At 65.1% G+C, this 20988-nt stretch overlaps 5 protein-coding genes across 7 annotated transcripts; 2 read left to right on the top strand and 3 right to left on the bottom strand.

Annotated features, from left to right (window-relative positions):
- Positions 1-2368: 2368 nt before the first annotated feature.
- Positions 2369-9008, top strand: CHLRE_12g544400v5 (uncharacterized protein). The gene is made up of 11 exons (XM_043068837.1): positions 2369-2729; positions 2868-2924; positions 3115-3142; positions 3347-3472; positions 3769-3819; positions 4166-4354; positions 4521-4760; positions 5007-5992; positions 6204-6558; positions 6687-6938; positions 7250-9008. Exons 1-11 carry the CDS (start codon positions 2653-2655, stop codon positions 7646-7648), a joined length of 2760 nt encoding a protein of 919 aa, XP_042919133.1. The 5' UTR covers positions 2369-2652; the 3' UTR covers positions 7649-9008.
- Positions 9009-9032: 24 nt separating this feature from the next.
- CHLRE_12g544401v5 (uncharacterized protein) lies at positions 9033-11778 on the bottom strand. The gene is made up of 3 exons (XM_043068838.1): positions 11416-11778; positions 11014-11083; positions 9033-10597 (listed from the first exon to the last, which is right to left on the bottom strand). The coding sequence occupies exons 1-3, from the start codon at positions 11616-11618 to the stop codon at positions 9206-9208; spliced, it is 1665 nt and encodes a 554-aa protein (XP_042919134.1). The 5' UTR covers positions 11619-11778; the 3' UTR covers positions 9033-9205.
- Positions 11779-11888: 110 nt separating this feature from the next.
- Positions 11889-14870, top strand: CHLRE_12g544300v5 (uncharacterized protein). Of its 3 annotated transcripts, none has more exons than XM_043068832.1 (8): positions 11889-11947; positions 12350-12418; positions 12779-12817; positions 13041-13088; positions 13442-13499; positions 13840-13896; positions 14212-14297; positions 14529-14870. In XM_043068832.1, exons 1-8 carry the CDS (start codon positions 11939-11941, stop codon positions 14580-14582), a joined length of 420 nt encoding a protein of 139 aa, XP_042919136.1. In that variant the 5' UTR covers positions 11889-11938; the 3' UTR covers positions 14583-14870. The 3 variants fall into 3 exon arrangements, with proteins under 3 accessions (XP_042919136.1, XP_042919135.1, XP_042919137.1); XM_043068831.1 differs by having other exon boundaries at positions 14529-14724; XM_043068833.1 differs by lacking the exons at positions 11889-11947; positions 12350-12418; positions 12779-12817; positions 13041-13088 and adding an exon at positions 13319-13377.
- Positions 14871-14877: 7 nt separating this feature from the next.
- CHLRE_12g544250v5 (uncharacterized protein) lies at positions 14878-18648 on the bottom strand. The gene is made up of 3 exons (XM_043068830.1): positions 18473-18648; positions 18100-18321; positions 14878-17966 (listed from the first exon to the last, which is right to left on the bottom strand). The coding sequence occupies exons 1-3, from the start codon at positions 18500-18502 to the stop codon at positions 15477-15479; spliced, it is 2742 nt and encodes a 913-aa protein (XP_042919138.1). The 5' UTR covers positions 18503-18648; the 3' UTR covers positions 14878-15476.
- A 46-nt stretch (positions 18649-18694) lies between these two features.
- Positions 18695-20968, bottom strand: CHLRE_12g544200v5 (uncharacterized protein). Its single transcript, XM_043068829.1, has 7 exons — positions 20935-20968; positions 20695-20858; positions 20332-20526; positions 19970-20119; positions 19689-19735; positions 19473-19515; positions 18695-19305 (listed from the first exon to the last, which is right to left on the bottom strand). The coding sequence occupies exons 1-7, from the start codon at positions 20944-20946 to the stop codon at positions 19080-19082; spliced, it is 837 nt and encodes a 278-aa protein (XP_042919139.1). The 5' UTR covers positions 20947-20968; the 3' UTR covers positions 18695-19079.
- Between the last annotated feature and the right edge of the window lie 20 nt (positions 20969-20988).

Genomic DNA, 20988 nt, shown 5'->3' on the forward strand with positions numbered 1-20988 from the left:
CACACATCAGGTGTGGCGCAGCCTAGCCACAACACAAACAATATGATCACAAGGGCCAAGGTAATTCTGGTGCTGAGAAACACCGTCGCAACGAATCCCGATCCTACCAACATGCTTGCTCCGGCGCCAGGCCCAGTAAGAGGCAAGAGAGCCCTGCCTCTCACAGGAAAAAGGCGCGTGCTTGGCGCCGCACACTTCGCCTTGGCTGGACTGCCTGTGTCCAGTGCAGTGTCCTGCCCTCCGTTTCCCTGACCAAGATGCATGTCAGAGCAGTCTGCAGTCCCGTCCTATGTGCCGCAGTTACCCACATCTTCGCTGTCGTGCATACCGTACAGCCAGTGCCACATGCAACTCCTCGGTCGTGCGCGCTTCCGCAAGTGTCACCGTGTGTCACCACCGCCACAGCCACTGGCTCTGGCAGTGAAAAACACACGCAAAAAAACCCTATGGACGACCTAGGGAGCAACCCGGGTTCACTCGGGGCGTGCCCATACACGCCGCACCGTCCAAAGACCAAACCTTGCCTAAGGCTTCTACATGACATATGTATGTTATGACTTGTTGTTTTAAGCCCTGGCGCGGCCTCCCCGCTCGCCGACCTCGCGAAATGCAGCGACATGCCCCGACATTGTGCACGAAGAGCTGCTTTTAGCCCTCGCAAAGCCTTGAATTCCCATTCCTATAGCTGAAAGCAGACACGGCATCAATTACGGTTTGAAAAAATGGCTCCACGAGGGACCTCGGTCGCGAAATTGCCGGTCGGCAGAGCCTCACATTTTGCCCCGGGATACATTCCAATGCAATATTGGGTATCTAAATAACATACTGAGTGAGTTACTGCTCTCTCCAGCACACTTTGGCCCAATCGGACCGACACGCGCCCATCGGGCACATGGCTGGCGGGCCAAAACCCGCCCATTTCGACCTCAGGCGAGCGCGGACCGCCCTCCCACTTGACCAGCAAGCCATTACTACATGCACGGAGGGGCTGAGAGCGTGGGGGACTCAGGGGAGACCAGTTTGGCCATGGGGACCCCCTGCCCACCCCTATGACCCCCCGCACGGGAAGGGCCGTACGGCAGTGGTAGTACTGTCGGACGGTGAATCTGACACGACAGGCGATTTGTGGGGGGTAGGTAAGGTTGGTTTCCACGTCGGACTGTACTACCACGACTAAACACAGGTCCAAAGGTTGTGCAGTTTTGGGACGGTGCCCCAAACTGAAGTGAACCCGGGTTGCTAGGGAGGAGAGGATTTGCCCGCTATGTGTTGCAAATGAAGTCGAAGATGAGAATCATGTGCTCATGCGGTGTACGGCCTACGACCAGTTGCGTTTGGGTAGCGAGATCGATTTTACAGGCGGAATGCAGGCCGTCATGCAGAATGCGGACCCAGCCAGGTTAGCCGCGTTACTAGATTCCATTTGGGAGCACAGGAGCATAAGCACCCCCATTCGGGGACCAAACTAGCTGCATATATAAGTGTTGCAGGCGTTATAAGGGCCCCCCGGCCCGGGCCTAGGTTTCTACAAGGACAGGAATGCACGTCGTGCTCACCACCTTGTAACCACACACAACACACGCCGCTGGGAGATGCGGAATCATGGAACGCGTGGCTGCCGGCATGCATCTCCACAGCCATAGCGTCCAGAGCCCCAGCAGTTGTTGAGGCGGCGAGTACGGAGCTTTCTGTCTGGCAGCTTGCCGTAAATTGCGTGAGAGAAGCAACATGGTGCTCCGACGCTGACTGTGAGAACCGGTATCGTACTTTCACGGTACACTGACACGGCCTTGGAGCTGAACGGGACGTTGTGGGCAGCGCTCTCGTTAGAACCACGCCGTATATGCGTACCACATCCATCTTGAACTAAACTGCAGCTGTCATCATGGTATGAAGCTTTTGGTGAGCAGGCTAAACGCTGGAAAGCGAGGCCCAGGATGGAGGGAAACAGACGTAGGGACAGCGATTGAGTGCACAGTGTTACTCCGCCCTCGTTTGGAAGAGAGTTTGGAGGTTGGCAGCGCTAACTGCAGTGCACAAGCATCGGCAACTAAGTTCCATGCAACAAGGAGGTGGCTGCCTTATGGCAGGAAAAGGGCTGATCCCGGGTCGTTATCAACCCAGCCACCTTGACGCGTCCACTGGGGGTTGCGCTCGGACCAGGAAGAAAGAGGCGTGAGAGCGAGCCGCTACAGAAATGGACAACGGTGACAGGCTCTTTATGACGGCTCGCCGTCTGCTGTGTCTTTGTAGCACATTTACCACGTACAGAAGTCATACTGCGCAAAGCCATGGCTTGCTTTTCGGGCAACCTCGCGAAAGTAAAGTTCCATGCAAAAATTCGGGCACGCTCAATCAAGCGCCTTTCCGTGAGAGGGTTCTCCACCATGCGAGGCAGAATATTAATCTTTGCCGAGACCTTGCATAAATAGTCCTTCAGCCGGCACCTGTTGCTCTGTTTCCTCCCGGGCCCCGACCTTTCCACCTGGCTTTTGCCTTCCGCTTTGCTGCCATTCACAGCGTTATGCAAGCTTAAGCTATCTTCAATAATTTTTCCAGGGTGGCAAGTGGAAATGACTTCCAAACGAAGCTAGCACCTTCAACGATTGTCCGGAGGCAGGGAGAGTCTCTTGAGGCGTTGTCACTGTGGTCATGACAGCAGCTGCTGCTGACCGCTATGAGCGGGGTTGCTGCATCGGGAGAGGGTCATTTGGCGATGTTTACGAGGGGTAAGCCGCACTGACTGGTCGTGTAAAAGGACCATTCGATGATAGTGCTGGGTGCTCTGGTGCCCAGCAGGCGGGTCCTGTCAAACCAGCTCACTGACCTCCGTGCCCCTGCGTGATGCCACTCGACCCTTTCAACAGCTTGGACACCGTGACGGGACAGCAGGTCGCGATCAAGGTTATCGACCTGGATGACGTGTAAGTGTGTGCATTTGTGGTCAAGGCTGCTTAACATGGGAATAGTGTCTCGCGAACAGCTCTGAAACCCTGACGCGCACTGGTGGCAGGTGCGGGTATGGGGTGATGCCGGTGATGCCCCTCCCCTCGGTAGTACGTGCCCGTACCATAACAGCATACTTGTGTGCGTCTCCTTGTTACCCGTATGCAGGGAGGATGACATCCAGGATATTCACAGGGTAAGCTTTCCCAGCGTCGACGGACCCTGAACAAAGTGGGCGAGCTTACAGCCTTCTGTACAACATGACCACCCTGCCACCCCCGTTCTCTTGAGCCGCGCCCCAACGCCTCATCCTCTCGGCCCATCACCACCACCACCCGCTTCATGTCGACCACCACTAACACCGCGTCCAACACCACCACAACTTCCAACAACACCACAGGAGATCCAGGCCTTGGCCGGCTGCAAGTGCCGCAACATCACCGAGTACTACGGCTCCGTGCTGCGGCCCGGCAGCGCCGAGCTGCACATCATCATGGAGCTCATGGCCTGTAGCGTGGCGGACCTGGTGAGGGGCGAGGAGCGGAGGGCTGGGGGAGAGGAGGGTAGTTCATTCCCAACCTGACCAAACCAAGACTGAAGGGGCAGAGGAGAGCAGAGGAGGGGAGAGGACGAAGTGGCTACGCCAGGATTGTGTTGCGGTTTGCGAGGATTTGCCTCTGCGGCGAATCAATGCTGCGCTGGACTGCACGGCGACGAGTGTGGCGGTGGTGGGGCTGTTGCCATCTGGCCGCGGCGCGGTGGGCGAAGGCAGAAGGGGAGTATCCTGCCACGCCCACCGCCTGACACGCTCACACGCCGCAGGTGCACCACGGGCCGCTGGACGAGGCGTCCATAGCCTATGTGCTGGCGCAGGTGCGGAGGGGGGCGCGGCCCGTTCCAGTCTGGCGCTGGGCCAGTGGGCTGTAGTCGGGTCCCAGGGAGGCAGGGACGGGTCATGGAGCGCTCGTACGAGATGGGGGTTCAGCACAGCTGTGCGTGTGCGTTTGTGCTCGTGAAGATATAAATGGGTTCCGCAGACTGCGTTTTACCGCGGCACATGCGGGCGCGCGTAACGTTGCACCGCCGCCTGCGCTGGCCGCTGGGCTGTATGCCGATGTGTTGGCAGGGGCCGCTCACCCCCCGCCCCACTCCCCAAACCAACTCAACCCGCCATGCCTGGGACCCCGCCCCTTCCCGGTCCGTGCTGTGCACGACGCAGGTGCTGAATGCGCTGGTGTATCTGCACAACGAGCACCGGATCCACCGGGACGTGAAGGCCGCCAACATCCTGCTGTCGCGCGGCGGCGACGTGAAGATCACGGACTTTGGCGTGAGCGGCCAGCTGAGCGGCACGCTGGGCTACCGGCGGAAGACGTTTGTGGGCACGCCCTTCTGGATGGCGCCCGAGGTGGGGGTCATTGTGTGGGGGCTGGGCTGTGGACAGGGGACGCCTGGTATCGAGGGGTGGCGTGCGACCGGACCGTAGCACACGGGCGACGACCGCATCGCCCGCAGCTGCGTAGCCGCCCGCCACCCACCATACCACCGCCTTGTCCTCTCGAACACACGCACAGGTGATTGACACGAGCGAGGAGGGCTACAGCGAGAAGGCGGACGTGTGGAGCCTGGGCATCACCGCCATAGAGATGGCCACGGGCTCGCCGCCGCACTCCTCGCTGCACCCCATGCGAGTGCTGTTCCTCATCCCCAAGGGCCCGCCGCCGGCCCTGGAGGGCGACGCCTTCTCGCCCGAGCTCAAGGACTTTGTGGCCACCTGCCTCAGGAAGGACCCCGCGGCTCGGCCGGCGGCGCGGGTGAGAAGGGCGGAGGGGATGTTGGGGCCTAGGGGGGCGGGCATGGCTTGGCCCGGGAAGGGAGGAGGGCTGGCGGGGGAGGACGTTGCATTGGCTTGGCGTCACGTTCCTTCCACAGACAACAGTACCCCGGTGGCCCTCACACCACTTCTCTCTTCATATCAGCCACCATCCCAACCATCCCTGCCCCACCCCACCCCACCACTTGTCACCCACCGCACCACGCCCCTTGCACACGCCCTGCAGGACCTGCTGGCGCACCCCTTTGTGGCCGCCGCCACCCAGGCGCCCGAGCACCTGCCGGCCATGGTGGCGGAGCTGGCCCGGCACAAGAAGCCACTGTCCTCCCGCCGCGACGCCGACGAGGCGCTCATCGCCGCCGGCGGCACCATGCCCGCATGGGACTTCGGCACCGCGGGCGCCGCCGCCGCAGCGCGCGGCAAGGCGGCCGCCGCTGCCGCGGCGGCGGTGGCGGCTGCGCCGCCGGCGGGCACGGTCCGCGCCATGGCCGCGGCGATCAGCGCCGCCAGCTCGGGCGGGACCATCCGCGGCGGCGCGGGGGCGGAGGCGCTACGGGAGACGCTGCGCGCCTCCGGCTCGGCGGCGGCGGGCGCGGCGGCGGCGCGTGTGGAGACCATCAGCCGTACGGCGGGCGTGGCGCTGAAGGAAGCCCTGGCGGCGGCGAACGGCAGCGGCAGTGCCGGCGGGAGCGGCGGCGGCAGCGCGCCCAGCACCGGCACGCTGCGCCACACCAACGGCAGCGCGGCTGGGCCCATGCCGCCGGCAGTACCCGGGCAGTACGACAGCCTGGTGCTGCCGGCGCCGCCGGCTTCGTTGCCGCCGGCGTCAGCCGGCGGCGCGCCGGCGCTGTTCATGTCAGGCAACGGCGGCGGCGGCGCAGTGGGAGCCGTGAGCTCGCCGCCGCGGGGGCTGCCGCGGGGTGCGCCCCCGCCGGCTGCAAAGTTCGCCACGATGTCGACGGCGGAGGCTCGGATGTACCGGGACCTGATGGGCCGGGGCGCCGGCGCCGGCGCTGGCGCCACCAACACCTCTTCCGTGGGCGTCAGCAGCGGCAGCGTGGGCGGTGGAGGCGGCGCGGGCGGCGCGGCAGGCACGTCGATGGGCGGCGACGGGCACAGCGGCACGGTGGTGGCGGCGGGCCTGGCGCGGAATAGCCTGTCGGTGGGCACGGGCGCGACGGTGGGGCCGGCGGCGAGCAAGGCGGCGAACAGGTGCGCGGGGGCGGGATGGAGTGTGAATGGTTGGGGCGGATCGCGCTCGAGCGGGCACCATGTGGCTTTGAAGGGGGTGTTATATGGCCCCAAGTTTAATGGTAGGTCCCATGGAGGAGTCTATCCAAGCCTGCCATAGCCCATGGTCAAGCTTGAGGGGCATCTTACGACGCACGCTTGCCCTTCCCTGCCTCGCTTTTCCCTTGACAAGGTATGCGGCGGCGCCGGCCTTCTCCATCAGCTCCGACGACAGCAGCCAGCAGCAGCAGCCGAGCCTGCCGGGCGCGGAGGGCAGCGGCGGCGGCTCCGTCACCTCGCCCTCCGCAGCAGCGGCTGCCGCGACCGCCTCCGCCGGAGCCCTGGCCGACGGCTACGGTACTGTGCAGTCGCGGCCGGCGGGGGCGGGCGCGGGTGCGGGTGCGGGCGCTGGCAGCGACAGCGCTTCCGCCTCCGCGGCGCCGTCTGGCTCGTTGCGGTCAACCAGCGCTACGACCACCACCACCAGCGGCAACGGCGCGGGCGCGGCGGGGCCGTCGGCATACGGTACCGTGCAGTCCCGGAAACAGGTACGCGTGCGCGCCACACGCCGCGGCAGACCACACAAGATAATACGGCTGGGCGTCTTCTTGCACCCCACACGCTTTCCTTTCGTGGTGTTGAACCATCCCTTACCCAATCTTGTTTTGCGTCGCAGGTGGAGGCAGGGCCATCCAGCGGCGCGCCCAGCGGTTCTGCCGGCGCGGCCGCCGCTCACACGGGCACGTTGCTGCTTGACAGCTCCGCTCTGGCGGGGCTGGTGGCGCGGGAGGGCAGCCCGGCGGAGAGCGGCGCGGTGCTGAGCCGGCTGCTGGGCCCTTGCGCGCGCTCCGCCTTCAACAGCGCGGACAAGGCCAGCCAGGCGGCGCTGGCAGGCGTGCTGAGCGGGCTGGGGCAGCTGGAGAAGATGGTGGGTGGCGCATAGGAGAGAGGGCTTGGTGGGGGAGAGGGAGAGGGCCGTTTATGAAGTACGGAGGGGAAAGGGGGTTGGGGCTGGGGTTGGGGGAAATGGATGGCGAGGCCGCTGTGTTGTTGATGGCGTTCAGCATGGCGCGGGGCTGGCAGCCGGAGCCTGCGTTGAGAGGCAGCAGCAGGAAGGGCGGGAAGCACTGCTTGAGGATACAGGCACTGGATATGGGTAGCGGAACCCACTTGCGTAACTAGTCATAGCTCAACGACCCGATCCTCAACCCCTCCCCAACCCCCACCTGCACTGCTCAGATGCCGGGCGCCAGCTACCGGCTGGTCCAGGAGCTGTTGGTGCGCCTCAGCTGCAGCGCCGAGCCCACACTGGAGCCGCTGCGGGCCTCAGCCATCGGCCTCTACGCCACCGCCGCATCCGCCTCCGCCCCGGCCTCCGCCGCTGCCACAGCGGTCCGCGGGGAGGGCGCCGCTGCGCAGCCGCCGGCGGCGCCGGCCGCCGCCGGCGCGGCGTTGGGCGGTGTGCCGCGGGCGGTGCCGGACTTGGGGCCTCTGGGCGAGTTCCTGCTGGGGCGCTGGCGCGAGGAGGAGGCGCACGAGGTGGCGCTGCTGGCGCGGAGCCAGACCGCAGGGGCGGCGGCCGCGGCGGGGCTGGGCATGGGCGCGCCGTCTGGGACTGGTGGCAGCGTACGGCGGTGACAGTGGCAGCGGCAGCGGTCGTGATGACGATGGTGCAGGAGCTCTGTAGCTCTGTAGCGGCTTTGGACTACAGCCTGCGCCTGCGGAGCTGCGGCTGGAAGACGAGCAGGGCCGGCGGGTTGTGTGGAGCGAAGGGGCGCGCGTGCAGGTCTGAATGCGAATTTTGTATGCGGGATGAGGACCGAAACGGCGACCCCGGCACGGCTGTGTGGTGCAGCAGCCATAGGCGTGGAAGCGGAGGCGTGAGGAGATGATGCGTTGTTCCGGCGCTGGCGCTGTGCTGCGGCGCTGGCGTGGCGTCGCTGTGCAGCTCGCGCGCGGAGGTGCTGGCAGCTGCAGTAGTGGTCTGAATTACATTGTATGCGGCGATGGCGGAGTGCAGGCAAGGCCGCCTTAATGGACTTGCGCGATTGACGGTGACAGTGCTCGGTGGCGGGGTATACAGAAGGATAGGCCCCGCAGGCTACATGGTTGGGTTAACAGCGGCAGGCGAGGTGGCTGGGCCTAGCCGGCCTGACGGTGACTTGCTGACTTGGTGCGGGTGAGGCCGAGGCCGCCGCGGTGGGTGGACGTAATGGCTCAGTCGGGGCAGGAGCCGCCGCAGGGCACTCAGCTGAGACAAGGGCGGCGGCGGCAGCCGTAGTGTGAATGGACGTGACCGTGTGTCAGGGACTGATCTTTAGTGTGTTGCAACGGCCGCGTCTGAGCTGAGATTTAGGAGACGGCATAAGCATTTAGAGATAACTGGCTTTGCCTTCACGCTTTTTCGCGCGCTTAATAGTCGCCTGGTGGCCTAGCGGCATTCACCGCATATCGGTAGTGCAGGGCTCGGCAATTTTAGCGCTTGCAGCACAGAAGCGTGTGTGTGCACTACATGTGCCCTGCGCTGGTAGCAGACGTGGTGAGAGCAGGCGGCAGCCGGCAGGGGGTTCCTTTTTTGTGCAGCAGTGCGTTGCGGGTCACGCATGGCGAGTGGCGTACGCGGTCGCCCGACGTATTCTGCACACCTTCCATTGCTGGTCGCTCGGCAGGCGGGTGACTGGGACCGCAGCCTTAGGGACATTCATATGGCGCCGGGACTCTTGCGCATGATCTCCGTCGCATGGGCGGTGCAGGCGCCGGTCAGGGTGGCTCGTCCAACATACGTGGAGAGTGACATTCTACGTTGTTCACATAACCTGCTGATTTCAGGTCAGGGTGGCTAGCGTGTGGTTGTGGTGGTGCTGGTGTGTGGCATGACACGCAGTGCTGGCTGTAGGGATATAGGGCGCACGTTAGGGGCAGGGCGAACCTGCATGCGTTGCCGCAACTGCATTAGGCGCTGTCGCCAATGCCCAACATGTATCGTATGTAGCATTTGTGAGTCCTGACCGCCAGCTTGGACCCAATTCTGAAATTGGCCCATCGCGGGGCCCTTCAGAACAAAGCACGAAATCAAGAAAGCCCGCCTGCCTCACCGCGACACCGCCTCGACACCACCATTGATTCAACGTCATTCCTTTTGGCCATGCCCAACAGCATTCCTTCCCAGTCTAAGTCTCTCAGGTCTTCAGCTCATCAGTCCTCGTCCTCAACCCCAAACGCTCGGATAGCGGCCTGCTGTCGCTCCACCTCGGTCTGCCGCCTGGGCCGCCCACCCGACCCCACACTGCCACCGTCCAGGCTCTGCCGCCTGGGCCGCCCACCCGACCCCACACTGCCACCGTCCAGACGCATCCGCCGCGGCACATCACTACCACCACCACCACTGCCATCCAGGGTGCTCTGGCGAGACCCGCCGCCGGCATCTCCACCATACACTTCTTCCACACTTCCGTACGCCCCAGTACCGGAAGTATCGCCATAGGCGCCGTACGCGCCGCCGTACACGCCGCCGTACACGCCGCCACCACCGTACGCTCCCAAGCCCGCCGGCGCCACCACCAGGTCATCACCGCCGCCCGCCACCTCTGCGCCAGCGCCGCCGCCGCCACTTGCCGCCAGCTGTGGTGGCTGTTGCGCAGACTGCGGCTGCGGTTGCGGCTGCAGCTGCAGCTGCTGCGGCTGCGGCTGCTGCGGCTGCGGCTGCTGGCGTTGCAACTGCTGCCGCTGCCACTGGTGACGAAGTGAGCCTGGCGGTCCAGCCGCCACCACGGCACTCGCGGCGCCGCCGCTACCGCTAGCGCCGCCAGCAAGGGGGGTGCTGCTGGCGACCACTGGCGGCGGCGAGGACAGTTCTGGAAGGCCTGACATGACGGTAACGGCGCCGCCGCCGCCGCCGCCGCCGCGGCCGCCACCGCCACCAACGGCATGGGTGTTCCCGAGTGATGACATTCTTCGCAGGCGATGCAGCCGATGCGGCTGCGTATCAGTAGCAGGAGGGGAAGCAGTGCCGGCGCCGCCTCCAGAAGCCTCAGCCGGCCGTGCCTGGGCCGCCACTGCTGCTGCTGCTCGCTTGCCAGGAGACATGTGCACGCGGTTGCTGGCCGCGGGCCCAGCGGCGCCCACGCCTCCACTACTGCCGCCACGGGCCGCCGCAGCCGCTGCTTCCTTGTCTTCAGAGCTGCTGCTCGGCGCGATTCGCTGCCGATGCTGCTGCCGCCATGCTCCCGCAGCGGTCAGATCCCTGGCTGTGTCATCCGCCCCGAAGCCGCCGCCGCCACCAGCGGCCCCGCCGCCAGGACCAGTGCCACGCGTGCCATCCTGCCAGCCGCCTTCGTCATCACCCGCCCCCTCGGGCCCAGCGCCCGCCTCCGGCTCCTCCACAGCCTCCTCCACGCCACCAACCTCACCACCGCCCCGTCCAGGGCCGCCACCCAGCCCCGCCACCGCGCCCTCAGATCCGTCGTACCCGCCCACCAGCCCGCCGCCGCCGCCGCCCTGAGGCAACTGGTGCGCCTGCAGCTGCTGGTACTGAGCCCGCAGCGCGGGGGCCGGGGCGGGCGCCGGGGCGGCGGTGGCGAGGGGCTCCTGCGCAGCAGCACACACAGGGTGGGGGCCAAGTCGGAATTGGGTCGGTACAATCACACACTAGCGAATGAGGCTTGGAGACGTAAGGACCGGCCAGACGCAGTTGCGCTGCTGTGTGAGAGCGCACGTGCTTAGTGCAGGACCAGTAAGCAAGCCCTAGCGTGCATTCAGTTGTGAGCAGGAGGCCTTGCGGCAGTCGCAACCTCACGGCACACAGCTGCTTCCTCCGTGCGGTTGCCACCCTTCCCCGAGTCACGGACCTACCGTCTGACCCCGCACGCCCCAACTGCCCTCGCCCCACATCGCAGCAATGTGAGTGCCTGTGAACCGACTACCGCTGATCCGGGGCCCCGCGCCCCGCCCCGCCCCCATGCCCCATCCCCATCCCCATCCCCATCCCATCCCCGTTTGCGCACCTGCAACGCCACCGCCTCCTCACACTCATCCAACCACTCGTGGTACACGTCTACAGGGTCCGTCAGGGCCCTGGCGGGCGGATGAGATGGAGGTGAGGGACGAGGTCAGGAGGGTCGTGCGGCGTCAGGGAGGTGCGGGCAAGGGTACGGAGGGGTGAGGCTCCTCAACACGTACCTATGGCCCGCACCCTTACGCCACGTGCCCTGTCCTGCACGCTTGCCACATGCCCTGTCCTGCACTCTTACGCCACATGCCCTGTCCTTTTCTCCTCAGCGCCAAGCTCCTCCCGCCCCCCCCCCGGCCCCCCCTTCTTCCCTGACGCTGCCTCAACCTAGCATAGCACCTGTCAACCCCTCGCCCCTCCACCCTCTTCCGCACCCACATACCCCGCACCCCCTCACCGGCACACGGTGTTGAAGCCCATGCCGCACGCGCCGCAACGCACACTGGCTCGGCCAAGGTCGCGCTTCAGCTCGCAGGTCACCGCGCCCTTGGCATTACAGAAGGGGCACTCGAACCGACTCGGAAGTGTGGTGCGAGCCCGCTTGGCTGCCGCGGCGGCCTGCGCAATCGCGTGGCTGCCTTTGCTCTTGCGCTTGCCCATCGCCAAAAATGTTGCTGGGACAGACCCGTGGGACCCCCGCTTGGTCGAGCCGGTAGCAGTCTCAAACAGTGTCGGGACCAGCGGTCGTGCTTGCTTATGGGGCAAACAAATGCTGCTAAGTGAGCCGCGTCCCCGCCTATACGAGAGCGATGAGTTGACCGGCGATGAGTCAAAGCCCGTACGGTACGCGGTGTTGGCCAGGGGATGGAGGGCATGAGCTTGGCGCTATTCCGCTCTTGACAAACTAACCACATCGCCCACAACTCTAGTCACCGCACACAACACCGAAACAGGCGTTCGTATCCTCCGTCCTCCACAACATGGTCGAGGTGAGCAGCGGTGCGAGGCAGGGCGAGGCAGGGCGTGCGTGCGCGTGCGTCGTGCGCTCTGGCTGGGCGCGCTGCCGCTCTGCAGCGCGCACTGCAGCAGCTCCTGAGAGCGGTTCGGCTCGCCAGTGCTGGGGTGGCAGCGGTCAACGGGGTCAAAGGCTGGAATGGAAGAGCGTGGCAGCAGCGACCCGCGGCCAATGCGTCACCGAGGGACGCGCCTCCACGAGACATGCGTGTGGCACGCAGCCCTCCTGAGCTCAGCCTTTGCAAGCGCGGGCCCGGCAGGGGTTGGTGACGGCGTGTGGCTCTGCCCCCTCGGTTACACCGTGCGGTGACACCTTGTCGCCGCCGCCAACGCGTCGTTGGCCACCCGCCCCCGCCATTACATGCGCGCCCCTGCAGACCCGCGCCCAGGCCCAGGGCAAGCCGCTCAAGAAGCCCGGCGCCTACAACACAGACGCCTACTACCAGGTGCGTGGTTGCGTGGATGCGTGGGTGCGTGGGTGGGTAAGTGTAGGCAGGCAGGGGGCCGCGCATGCGTGGGTGAGCCACGGTGCACGAGTACGTGAGGAGCCTGACTGACCTGCGCCGCCACGACGGTCCTACCTAACTCGCGACACCGCTGTCCACGAACCGGAAGCCCTTCCCGCTTCCTTACCTTGTTGACCTGTTGTCCACGCCTTCACTTACATTCGACCACCAGCGCACTTTGCCCAGCTATGACGTCTGTGATCATGCCATCCACCTATGCCCCAAATACCCACAATACCACAAACCACGTACACATTTGCTCGCTGTTACTCGCAACCACACACGACGGGGAGCCTGCAGGAGAAGGATGAGGGTTACGGCGATGTGGGCGTGGACCAGGTGTGTGTGTGTGTATGTATGGTTGTAGTGTGTGAGCGTGTGGTTGTAGTGTGTGTGCGTGTGGTTGGTGTGTGTGTGTGTGGGGGGGGGTGCGATGAAGGGGGTGTGGGGCGGTGCGACTGCGATCATGGGGGTCGCTGCAGTTTGCTCCTACTACGGAGCAACAGCCTTGAGTGGCCCTCACCTGCTCCGCAACCCGGCCACCGCCACCGCTGCTGTGCAGGAGCCTGACGCCGGCGCCATTGACAACCCCAGTGACCCCGACTTCAAGGTGCGTGTGCGGCTGTGCGGCGGGCGTAAGTGCCGGTTTCCGCGCGTGAGGGCGAGTGTGGCCGTGTGCGTTTGTGTACGTGACCCTGGGGTCCCTGGGGAGATGACTGGCATCGTGCGTGTGTGTCGTCCGTAGGCTGCGCGGGTGTGCTGATGTGGATGGCCCGTGTGGCCTTGAGTAACCCTGACTTGCACAAGCACACATACTGCCCACATGTACATCAACAAAGATGAATAAAGGCACGTATTGGAGAAGGCAAGAGCACGACGTCGTTGAGGCATATATGCACGTGTGCGCACGCCCTCTCGCGTCATGCGCCCCCCCCCCCTCCGTGTGCTCCGCTGCACGTGCAGGTGTCGGCGGCGGAGGTGGCGGGTGCCACGGAGGAGGCCACACGCGACCCCGAGGGACGTGAGTGCAGGGGGGCGGGCACAGGGGTAACGTGCGCGCGCCCAGCTGCCGTGCCGGGTGTGTTGTTGAAAAGGCGTAAGGTTGGACGCTTGGCATATGTGTGTGCATTTCGCTCTTATGACCGGTATGCCCTGGCTCGTTATCATTGACGCGTGTACAACACCGTGCGCAACAGTACAACGCCACTTGTACAACCGCCTGGGCATTCCCATCCCGCCCCGCCTCTAGTTACGGTACTTTCATCCCCCCCCCACCACCACCACCCACCTTTCCAGGCCGCCCCGGCCCCCCCCCTGCCCCTGCCCCCCCCCCCACCACCACCGCCCCGCCACCGCTGCAGTGGACATGTCCCAACTGAAGGAGGAGGTGGCGGACCTGCAGCGCCCCGCAGACACCGGTGGGGGCATGGAGGCGCTGTGCGGACACGTGTGCGGCTGTGTGTGTTTTGTGTGTGTTCGAGCGCTAGCACCCCCTGATTCCCCGGCCTTCAGAGCCTAGCATCCCCACGATGTAAATGTCACCTGCTATAGCCCTCTCGTTCGCGTCTGGCAGCAATAATGGTCGGACCGGTGCCACGGTCGCCCACACTGTCGACCACCCACATAAACAACGGCGCTTTTTTGTATTCCAAGTCCCAGCGCCTGTTTTTAGTGATGCTGCGCACACCGAACTCTTGCCCTTGGCCCCCTGTGCCTTCCTCGCACACGCACAGGCGTGGAGGAGCTGGACGCACGCGGCGAGCCGGTGCCCATTGTGGAGGCGGGCGCACCGGGCGGCGGGCCCAGCATCCAGGAGCAGGTGCGGGGCAGATGGTAGTGGCGGTGGCGGTGGGGGGGCGGGGGGTTGGGCTACGGCGCCAGCCGAGGTGTGTACAGTCGTCATACAGCAGTGCGCGCGTTTGAAGAAGAGCACAGGGGAAGCAACCACGCATGACTGTGTTGTATGCGTGTGTATGTCTGACCCAATCAGCCAACTGTGTTTCCCTGAACTGATTCCCGACTTCCCGACGGTCATATGTCGTACTTGCAGGAGCAAAACGTGGACGCCGGCGAGGACCGCACTGCGGAGACCGAGAACGCGTAGAGGGGCGGGTCTGCGGGTGACGGGCGCTGGGGGCCTTATATGCCTGCTAGCTAGCTGGCTGACTGACCATCTGACAGTGTGGCTCATGACCGACTGCTGTTGACCACACACGACCATAAACGTATGTGTGAGGCACTGTGTGGATGCAAAGGTAGTGCTAAGGGGTTGAGAACGCATAGTCAGTCCATAGTTCAGTAGTGGGGCGTAGAGCTGTCGCGTTGAAAGGTGCGGTGGCTCCTGAACACTGCAATCCCGTTGGGGCTGAAGGTAAGAGACAGAAGCTTGGGTTGCTTTTATTGGTACATCATTACATTGACGTTGGGGCTTGACGACCACGCGTTAACCAGCAGGTCAAACGCACAAAAAACATGTCGGGTGCGGCACACAGTGCATCACCCTGGCGACACTTCCGCGGTGCCGTATTTGCAAGGGGTTTTTGCAGCCATTGTCTCATTGAAGCTCCCTGACCCCCGCACCACTTGGTTCAGCCCGCACAAGTACCCGACACTGCTGAGGCGGCCTCCTTACTCCGGCATTCCGACCCAAGACCCATCCAATCCCCTGTTCCTTGCAACCTATCTGCACCTCGGTCAAACGTGCAAGTTCAATACGGTATCTAACGGCCGCCATGACAGCTACAGTAACCTCGGCCCTTCCCCGTGAATAATCCTTCAGTCGGTTTGTATCACAATGCCGTATCCATGTCAGCTGCATCTCCCCGTTCAACAAGCTGTCTCGACCTGTCAGCTGCACATAGAAGTTACCAAAGCCTAACGATGCGCCTTAGCCGTGCTTATCACATGTCGCCGCTGGCCCGTTAGCGCCTGCCCCTCCAGCTGCTGCTGCAGCGCTACACCACCTGCATTATGGCGCCTACTCCTGGCATTGAACACACTAAGCATCTGGCGCCGCCCCACCGCGCCCGCCAGCCGAGCCCCCACCTGCACCACGGCCGCCGCGGCCGCCCCGCGGCGGGCCGCCCCCCGCCCCACGGCCGCCTCCGCGGCGTCCACCGCCGCTCCCAGCCCCTGCCCCTGGCCTGGCACCGTCCTGCCCCTGCCCCGCCTGCACTACCTCGCCGGCAGCGGCCCGCGCGCCCACCTGCTGGCCAGTCTTGCCTGCAGTGTCTTTCACAGCTGCAGAGGCAGCCGGCCCAGGCGCAGGCACGGGCGTAGTCGCCGCAGCCACAGGCGCGGGCTCCAGGGCGCCTGCGTCACGAGTTGCGGCGCCACGGTTCTTGGGCCGCTGGTACACCTCACGTGTCGGGGCCGCTGCAGGCGGGCCCTCCGTCCCGGCCGTGGCGGGCGCCGCCAGCGCCGCGGCGGACCTGGGTTGCGGCTGTGGCTGTGACCGCTGCCGCTGGGACGGGCCGCTGACGGCGCCTCCGGCGGAGTCTTGACCGTGCGGTGTTGCCTGTCCCTCCGCGGCGGGGCCCTCCCCCTCGCGCGGTGGCCGGGCCCCTGGCTGCCCGCCCGCGCGATCCCTGCCGCGCTGCGACCGCTGGCGCTGCGGCAGCGCCTCCGCCGGTCTTGCCTCCTCGGATGCCGCCGCAGCCGTCACAGGTGTGGCGGCGGCAGCACCCGCATCGGCGTCAGGCCGGTCGGCGTCACCGCCGTCGCGGCGCACACGACCGCCTCTGCCACTGCGGGCCCCGCGGCGGCCCTGCCTGCCGGCTCCAGCCGCTTCACCGTTGCCAGCCGTGGCCTCCAGAGCGCTGCTGCTGCCGCTCGCCTCGCTAGGCGCCTCGTCAGCCGGAGGCGGCGCCACGGCAACGCCGGCCTTCTTGCCTGCTCCGCCGCGACCGCCGCTGCCGTTGCCCGGACGGCTGCCACGCGCGCCAAGGCCCACGCCCGCGCCCTGCGAACCATGGTGCGTTGCCGCCTGGTGCTCAATAGGCCCCCCACGCTGCTGCGCTGAGGGAGCTTGCACCTGCGCCTGAGCGGAAGCCGCAGGTGTGGCGGACGGTTCCGCGTCGTCAAGTGGAGACGGCGTCCGTGAGGGACGGCCAGGCCCCTGGGCTGAGGCCGCGGCGGCCGCCGCCAGCGCGGCGACCGCCATGCGCGACGCGCCTGAGATGGCGTTCGAGGCAGCGGCCGCCGCCGCACGCGATGTAGGCGTCCCCGCTCGCGGCGGCAGCGCCCCGAGCGCCGCCGTCGTTACTGGCCCCGTTGCCATTCCCGCCACTACGACTGGCGCCGCGGCCTGTGCAACCTGTATGTTGTTGTGCTGCTGCTGTTGTTGTTGGTGCCGCCGGCCGTACGGCACAGCGTTGGGCTTGTCGTACTGTCCGTACCCCACATCGTCGTTGCCGCTGTCGTCGGCCGCCGCCACGCCGTTGGACTGCCCATGGCTGCCATCCGCCGCCGCAGCGCGGGTGTCCGGGCGGGAGCCCTTGACAGGGGCCGGTGCAGCAGGTCTGTCTGCGGCGTCGTGGGCGAACGCGCCGGCAGCAGGCACCGAGAAAGACGCAGGTGCAGCAGGTGCGGGCTTTGCATCAACAGCAGCAGTCGTGCTGGAGGGAGCGGGAGCGGCAGGAGCGCCGCCACCGCTGGCGTTGCGACTCCGAAGCGACAGCAGCAGCTGCAGCGGGTCCGACGGCCCATTCGCTACAGCCGGCCTGGTGCCGCTACTGTTACCGCTGCTGGCCGCCCTTGCATCGCTGGGAGTGAAAGTCGCGGGGCCGGCCGCAGCCGCCTGCTGCGCCGGTGGCGGCGCCGTGCCGCTGACAGCGCGCCCCGAGCCGGTAGCCTCGTTCCCGCTGCGGTGCCGCATAATGTAGTCCAGGGTCGGGGGCAGTCGTCGGGCATCATGGGCGCCACTGGCGTTACTGCCGCCGCGCTCCGCCACGGCCGTCGCTGTCTGTTGCGGCGGAAGTGGCTGTTGCTGCTGCTGCTGCTGCTGCTGCTGGTGCTGCAGGTGGTGGCCTGTCGCTATCGCCAGAGCCGGCGACAGGCCCGCAGCGGCGGCACCTCGCGGCGGCTGAGTGCCCCGGGCCGGTGGCGCGGCGGCAGCCGCCGCCTGCATCCGCGCCTGGGGCTGGGCCTGATTGCGCGAAGCCGACGGCCCAGATGTCGGGCCCGCGAGCAACCCGTACATCTCACTCACGCTGGCGTCGTTGTCCTCCTCCTCGTGGACCAGTGTCTGCTCGTGAGGCTGCGCCTGGAAGCCGCGGTCCCTGTCCGTGCCTGCAGCCCCCGACCGAGTCGCAGTGCCGCTGCCGCTACCGCTACTGCCAGCGCCGGGGTGGCCAGGGTTGCCGGGGTGGCTGCTACTGCCGTTGGCGTGCTGCTTCACCGGGTCACTGGCGCGGCGCACGGCCTGGGGCAGGAGCAGCTGAGGCGGCGCGCCAGCGGATGAAGTGCGGCTGTTGCCGTACAGGTGTACCTGCAGGCGTTTGAACAGTGACGGGCAGGCCATGTAAACAGTGTGGCGACACAGAACATATAGCATGAAGCTCGGTCAGCAGTAGTGGTGCAGAAGCAGATGGCGGCGGGTCTCTCGCTGTTGCAGTGCTCACCCTGACCAGCGGCTTGACGACAACGCAGCCTGACACAAGAAATCCCGGCCGCACCACCGACGCCACCACCGCGCCCAGCCCTGGCTGCCCCAGGAGGCTGGGGTCGTAGGGGTCCAGGTCGTGCAGCTGCGGGTCGTACGGCTGCCCCAGCAGGTCGTACTGCAGGCCGCAGTTGAAGCAGCGCATGCCAGCTTCCCACAGCTCCGCCGTGGAGCGCATGTCCTGCGGGTGAGGGACAGGGGTGGTGGACTGGCTGTGGTCACGAAGCCCACGAAGGCCAACGCTTCGTGGGCGCAGCTGGCAGCTACAGCACCGAAACCAAAACACAAATTTCATCGTCAGAAGTCTCAAGGAGCCAAGCTTTCTCGCTTACCGCCAGCGCTTGGCGCGAATCTTCCGACATTGAAACTGCATCTCGACCAGGGTGCGACTCGTTTGCTTGCCCGCCATTAAGCTCATGAACCGCATCATAAAGTTTGCATACAGCCTTGAATGCAAGTGATTGGGCCTCAGAGCAGAGTTCAGCGCTTCTTGAGTTCTGGAAGCTCGTCATTTCCGCTCAGGGAAACTCAGATCGCCTTGACGTGACTCATACGTGGTGATATTTACTTCACAAGCGTCGGTAAGCCTTGGAGAAGGCGAACAGCCACGTTCCCGCGCTGTCCCCCAAGCGCGTCTGATTGAGAGATGACGACTATGTGCTTCGATATGTGTATGAACGAGTGTAAGAATAATGTTTGAGCATCGAGGGGTTGCGCGGCCGAGATCTACCTGACCCATTCCCGACTACCAGACACAGCTGCCCTTGCAGTCCCAAATCGGAGTTGCTACCTCTGCCCTTGTGGCCCAGGGGCAAATCCATACGCCTCGATGGTCAAGACACACTCAGTCCAAGATGACCCGTGACCGGCACTTCACGGGTGTGTTCACGACGTGCGCTTCCGAGCTCCCACCGCCTGCCCCGAACACCTCCCGCGTTCTCAATAGCCCAACCCGAACACAAGGCCCCAGGACTTGACGGCCGTCGACACACCTCCTGCTGCTCCTGTCCCTGCCCCTTCCCGCGCGCTGGCTCTGCCACCCCTCTGCTCTGCCGGCTTCTCGTCGTGGTGCGCCGCCTGCTCCTCCACGACGCCGCACCGCAAGATACGCACGTCCTGCTTGGGTCGGCCCTCTTGGCCCTCGCGGGTCGGCAGCCGCGAGATCCTGCGCAGCGACATACATGAATGATATAATCCGTCAGCGACATTACTGACACAACATGGACGAAAGCTTGGGTTGCCCAGGCGTGCGCGCTTGCGACCGAACCCATGTCTTTCTGCACCTATAACGCTCACAGTCTGACGCCCCGTTAATCACATTTGGACGCGCACCTGTCCAGTACCTCTAAGCCCTCAAGCACTTTTCCGATTGCAGCTGCAAAATGTAGTTGCAGGCGGGGCATGTGGGCCTTTCAGTAACTCCTAAATCTGACATGGCCCATCCATCAACACACTCTTCCGTCCCTGGCCTGCATACCCTTGTTCCTCCCTGAAGAAACCCTTCCGACAGAGCTCGGGAGGTGGAGCTCCCTTCGCACACGACCTCACCTGCTTTCCGGTCCAGAGCTGGCGTGGTGACCAGCGTGAAGAAGAACCTGCAGCACGCGTGCGACATAAGCGCAACCGGGGTGTACTGACTTGCAGTTGACCAGCTTCACACAGCCCAGCACTGCAGTGCAAAGCACTGCCCTACCCTGACGTCTTATGGCGGTCCCTCTCCGCCTTCCCACTTGTCATTGCAATTTTGCTTCGTGAACTGTCCATCTCCAACCTGCCCCAACCAACATGCTGGACACTTTTCCCAGCGTTACTCCCCAGAGTCACCCAACTGGCTGCGCAGCCGGCTGTCCTCATCCAGGACCATACTGAGCGTGCCGCGGCGGTGCTTGGCGCCCCAGGACTCCAGGGGCAGGCTGGCGCCGTACGCGCTGACGCCGCCGCTGCCGTCACCCTGCGTGACGTCGCCGCTCCAGACCGACCTGCGGCAAGGTCCGGCACAAGGTTGTTGGGGTTGACCACCAACCGCAGCAAGGAAAAAGCAGCAGTACACAGGGCGGATGGTGGCTGGCCACAAGGCCGGACGCCACTGGCACCCTCACTTGACGTACTCGAATACACGGTTATCCACCCAACCGTATGCATAGTGCTCCCCAATGCTGTCCTGGTATGTCGCAGCCAAGCAGACGCTCACCAGCCGTGCATGACGCGGTGCACAGGCACGCCCGCGTACCCAAAGCCGGGGCTGTGGCAGGCCAGGGCCTCGAAGTTGTCCGCGGTGTGTGGGGCGTCCCCGCCGTGCAGCCCTACCACCACCACACCCACAGGCTGCCCATCCACCCCGAACTCCAGCCAGACGCGTTGCGTCACCGCTGGCTCACGGAACACGCTGCAACACACAGGGGGAAGGGCAGCCACAGGCGGGGGCGCGCCCATCCATGGTTGAGGTAGGGACCACACGTGCGCATAGCCTGGACAATAGCGCATGCGAGGTGCGGCCCCTAGCGGCTGCTCAAAGCCGTAGGAGTAAGCAGGTAGCAGCAGCCCCAGAAAGCACCTGTAGGCGAGGGCCCCTGCGGCACCAAAGCCCAGTGCTGCCAGCCACGGCCACTGGCTCCGCAGGAAAGCTTGGGCGGCCGGGCTGCTGTCTCCTCCAAAGCTGCTCAGGTGCCCACCGTTACGAGCGACCGCAGACTCCGCTGTTGAGGGGATGGGCGTTGACTGCGCGGGCCGCTGAGGCTGATAGCGTTGCCCCAGTGTTCCGTGTGAACCGCGCGAACTGTGAAAGGCTCTACGCCCCAGAGGCCATAAACCAGAGGCTTCCAAGCATGTGTGTGCTATCCCCGATCGC

This window comes from Chlamydomonas reinhardtii, chromosome 12 (genome assembly GCF_000002595.2).
Source record: "Chlamydomonas reinhardtii strain CC-503 cw92 mt+ chromosome 12, whole genome shotgun sequence".
Classification (NCBI taxonomy): domain Eukaryota; kingdom Viridiplantae; phylum Chlorophyta; class Chlorophyceae; order Chlamydomonadales; family Chlamydomonadaceae; genus Chlamydomonas; species Chlamydomonas reinhardtii.

Coding starts and splice junctions, on each gene's coding strand:
- CHLRE_12g544400v5 (XM_043068837.1), top strand. CDS start 2,653: ATGACAGCAGCTGCTGCTGACCGCTATGAGCGGGGTTGCTGCATCGGG. Junction 3,143..3,346: donor ACATCCAGGATATTCACAGG/GTAAGCTTTCCC, acceptor ACAACACCACAG/GAGATCCAGGCCTTGGCCGG. Junction 4,761..5,006: donor CGGCTCGGCCGGCGGCGCGG/GTGAGAAGGGCG, acceptor CACGCCCTGCAG/GACCTGCTGGCGCACCCCTT.
- CHLRE_12g544401v5 (XM_043068838.1), bottom strand. CDS start 11,618: ATGGGCAAGCGCAAGAGCAAAGGCAGCCACGCGATTGCGCAGGCCGCC. Junction 11,084..11,415: donor GGCTTCAACACCGTGTGCCG/GTGAGGGGGTGC, acceptor TCCGCCCGCCAG/GGCCCTGACGGACCCTGTAG. Junction 10,598..11,013: donor AGGAGGCGGTGGCGTTGCAG/GTGCGCAAACGG, acceptor GCTGCTGCGCAG/GAGCCCCTCGCCACCGCCGC.
- CHLRE_12g544300v5 (XM_043068832.1), top strand. Junction 12,419..12,778: donor ACACAGACGCCTACTACCAG/GTGCGTGGTTGC, acceptor GGGAGCCTGCAG/GAGAAGGATGAGGGTTACGG. Junction 12,818..13,040: donor GCGATGTGGGCGTGGACCAG/GTGTGTGTGTGT, acceptor GCTGCTGTGCAG/GAGCCTGACGCCGGCGCCAT.
- CHLRE_12g544250v5 (XM_043068830.1), bottom strand. CDS start 18,502: ATGTCGGAAGATTCGCGCCAAGCGCTGGCG. Junction 18,322..18,472: donor ATTCGCGCCAAGCGCTGGCG/GTAAGCGAGAAA, acceptor CCTCACCCGCAG/GACATGCGCTCCACGGCGGA. Junction 17,967..18,099: donor TCGTCAAGCCGCTGGTCAGG/GTGAGCACTGCA, acceptor AAACGCCTGCAG/GTACACCTGTACGGCAACAG.
- CHLRE_12g544200v5 (XM_043068829.1), bottom strand. Junction 19,736..19,969: donor GACAGCCGGCTGCGCAGCCA/GTTGGGTGACTC, acceptor CGCGTGCTGCAG/GTTCTTCTTCACGCTGGTCA. Junction 19,306..19,472: donor GGCTTAGAGGTACTGGACAG/GTGCGCGTCCAA, acceptor GTCGCTGCGCAG/GATCTCGCGGCTGCCGACCC.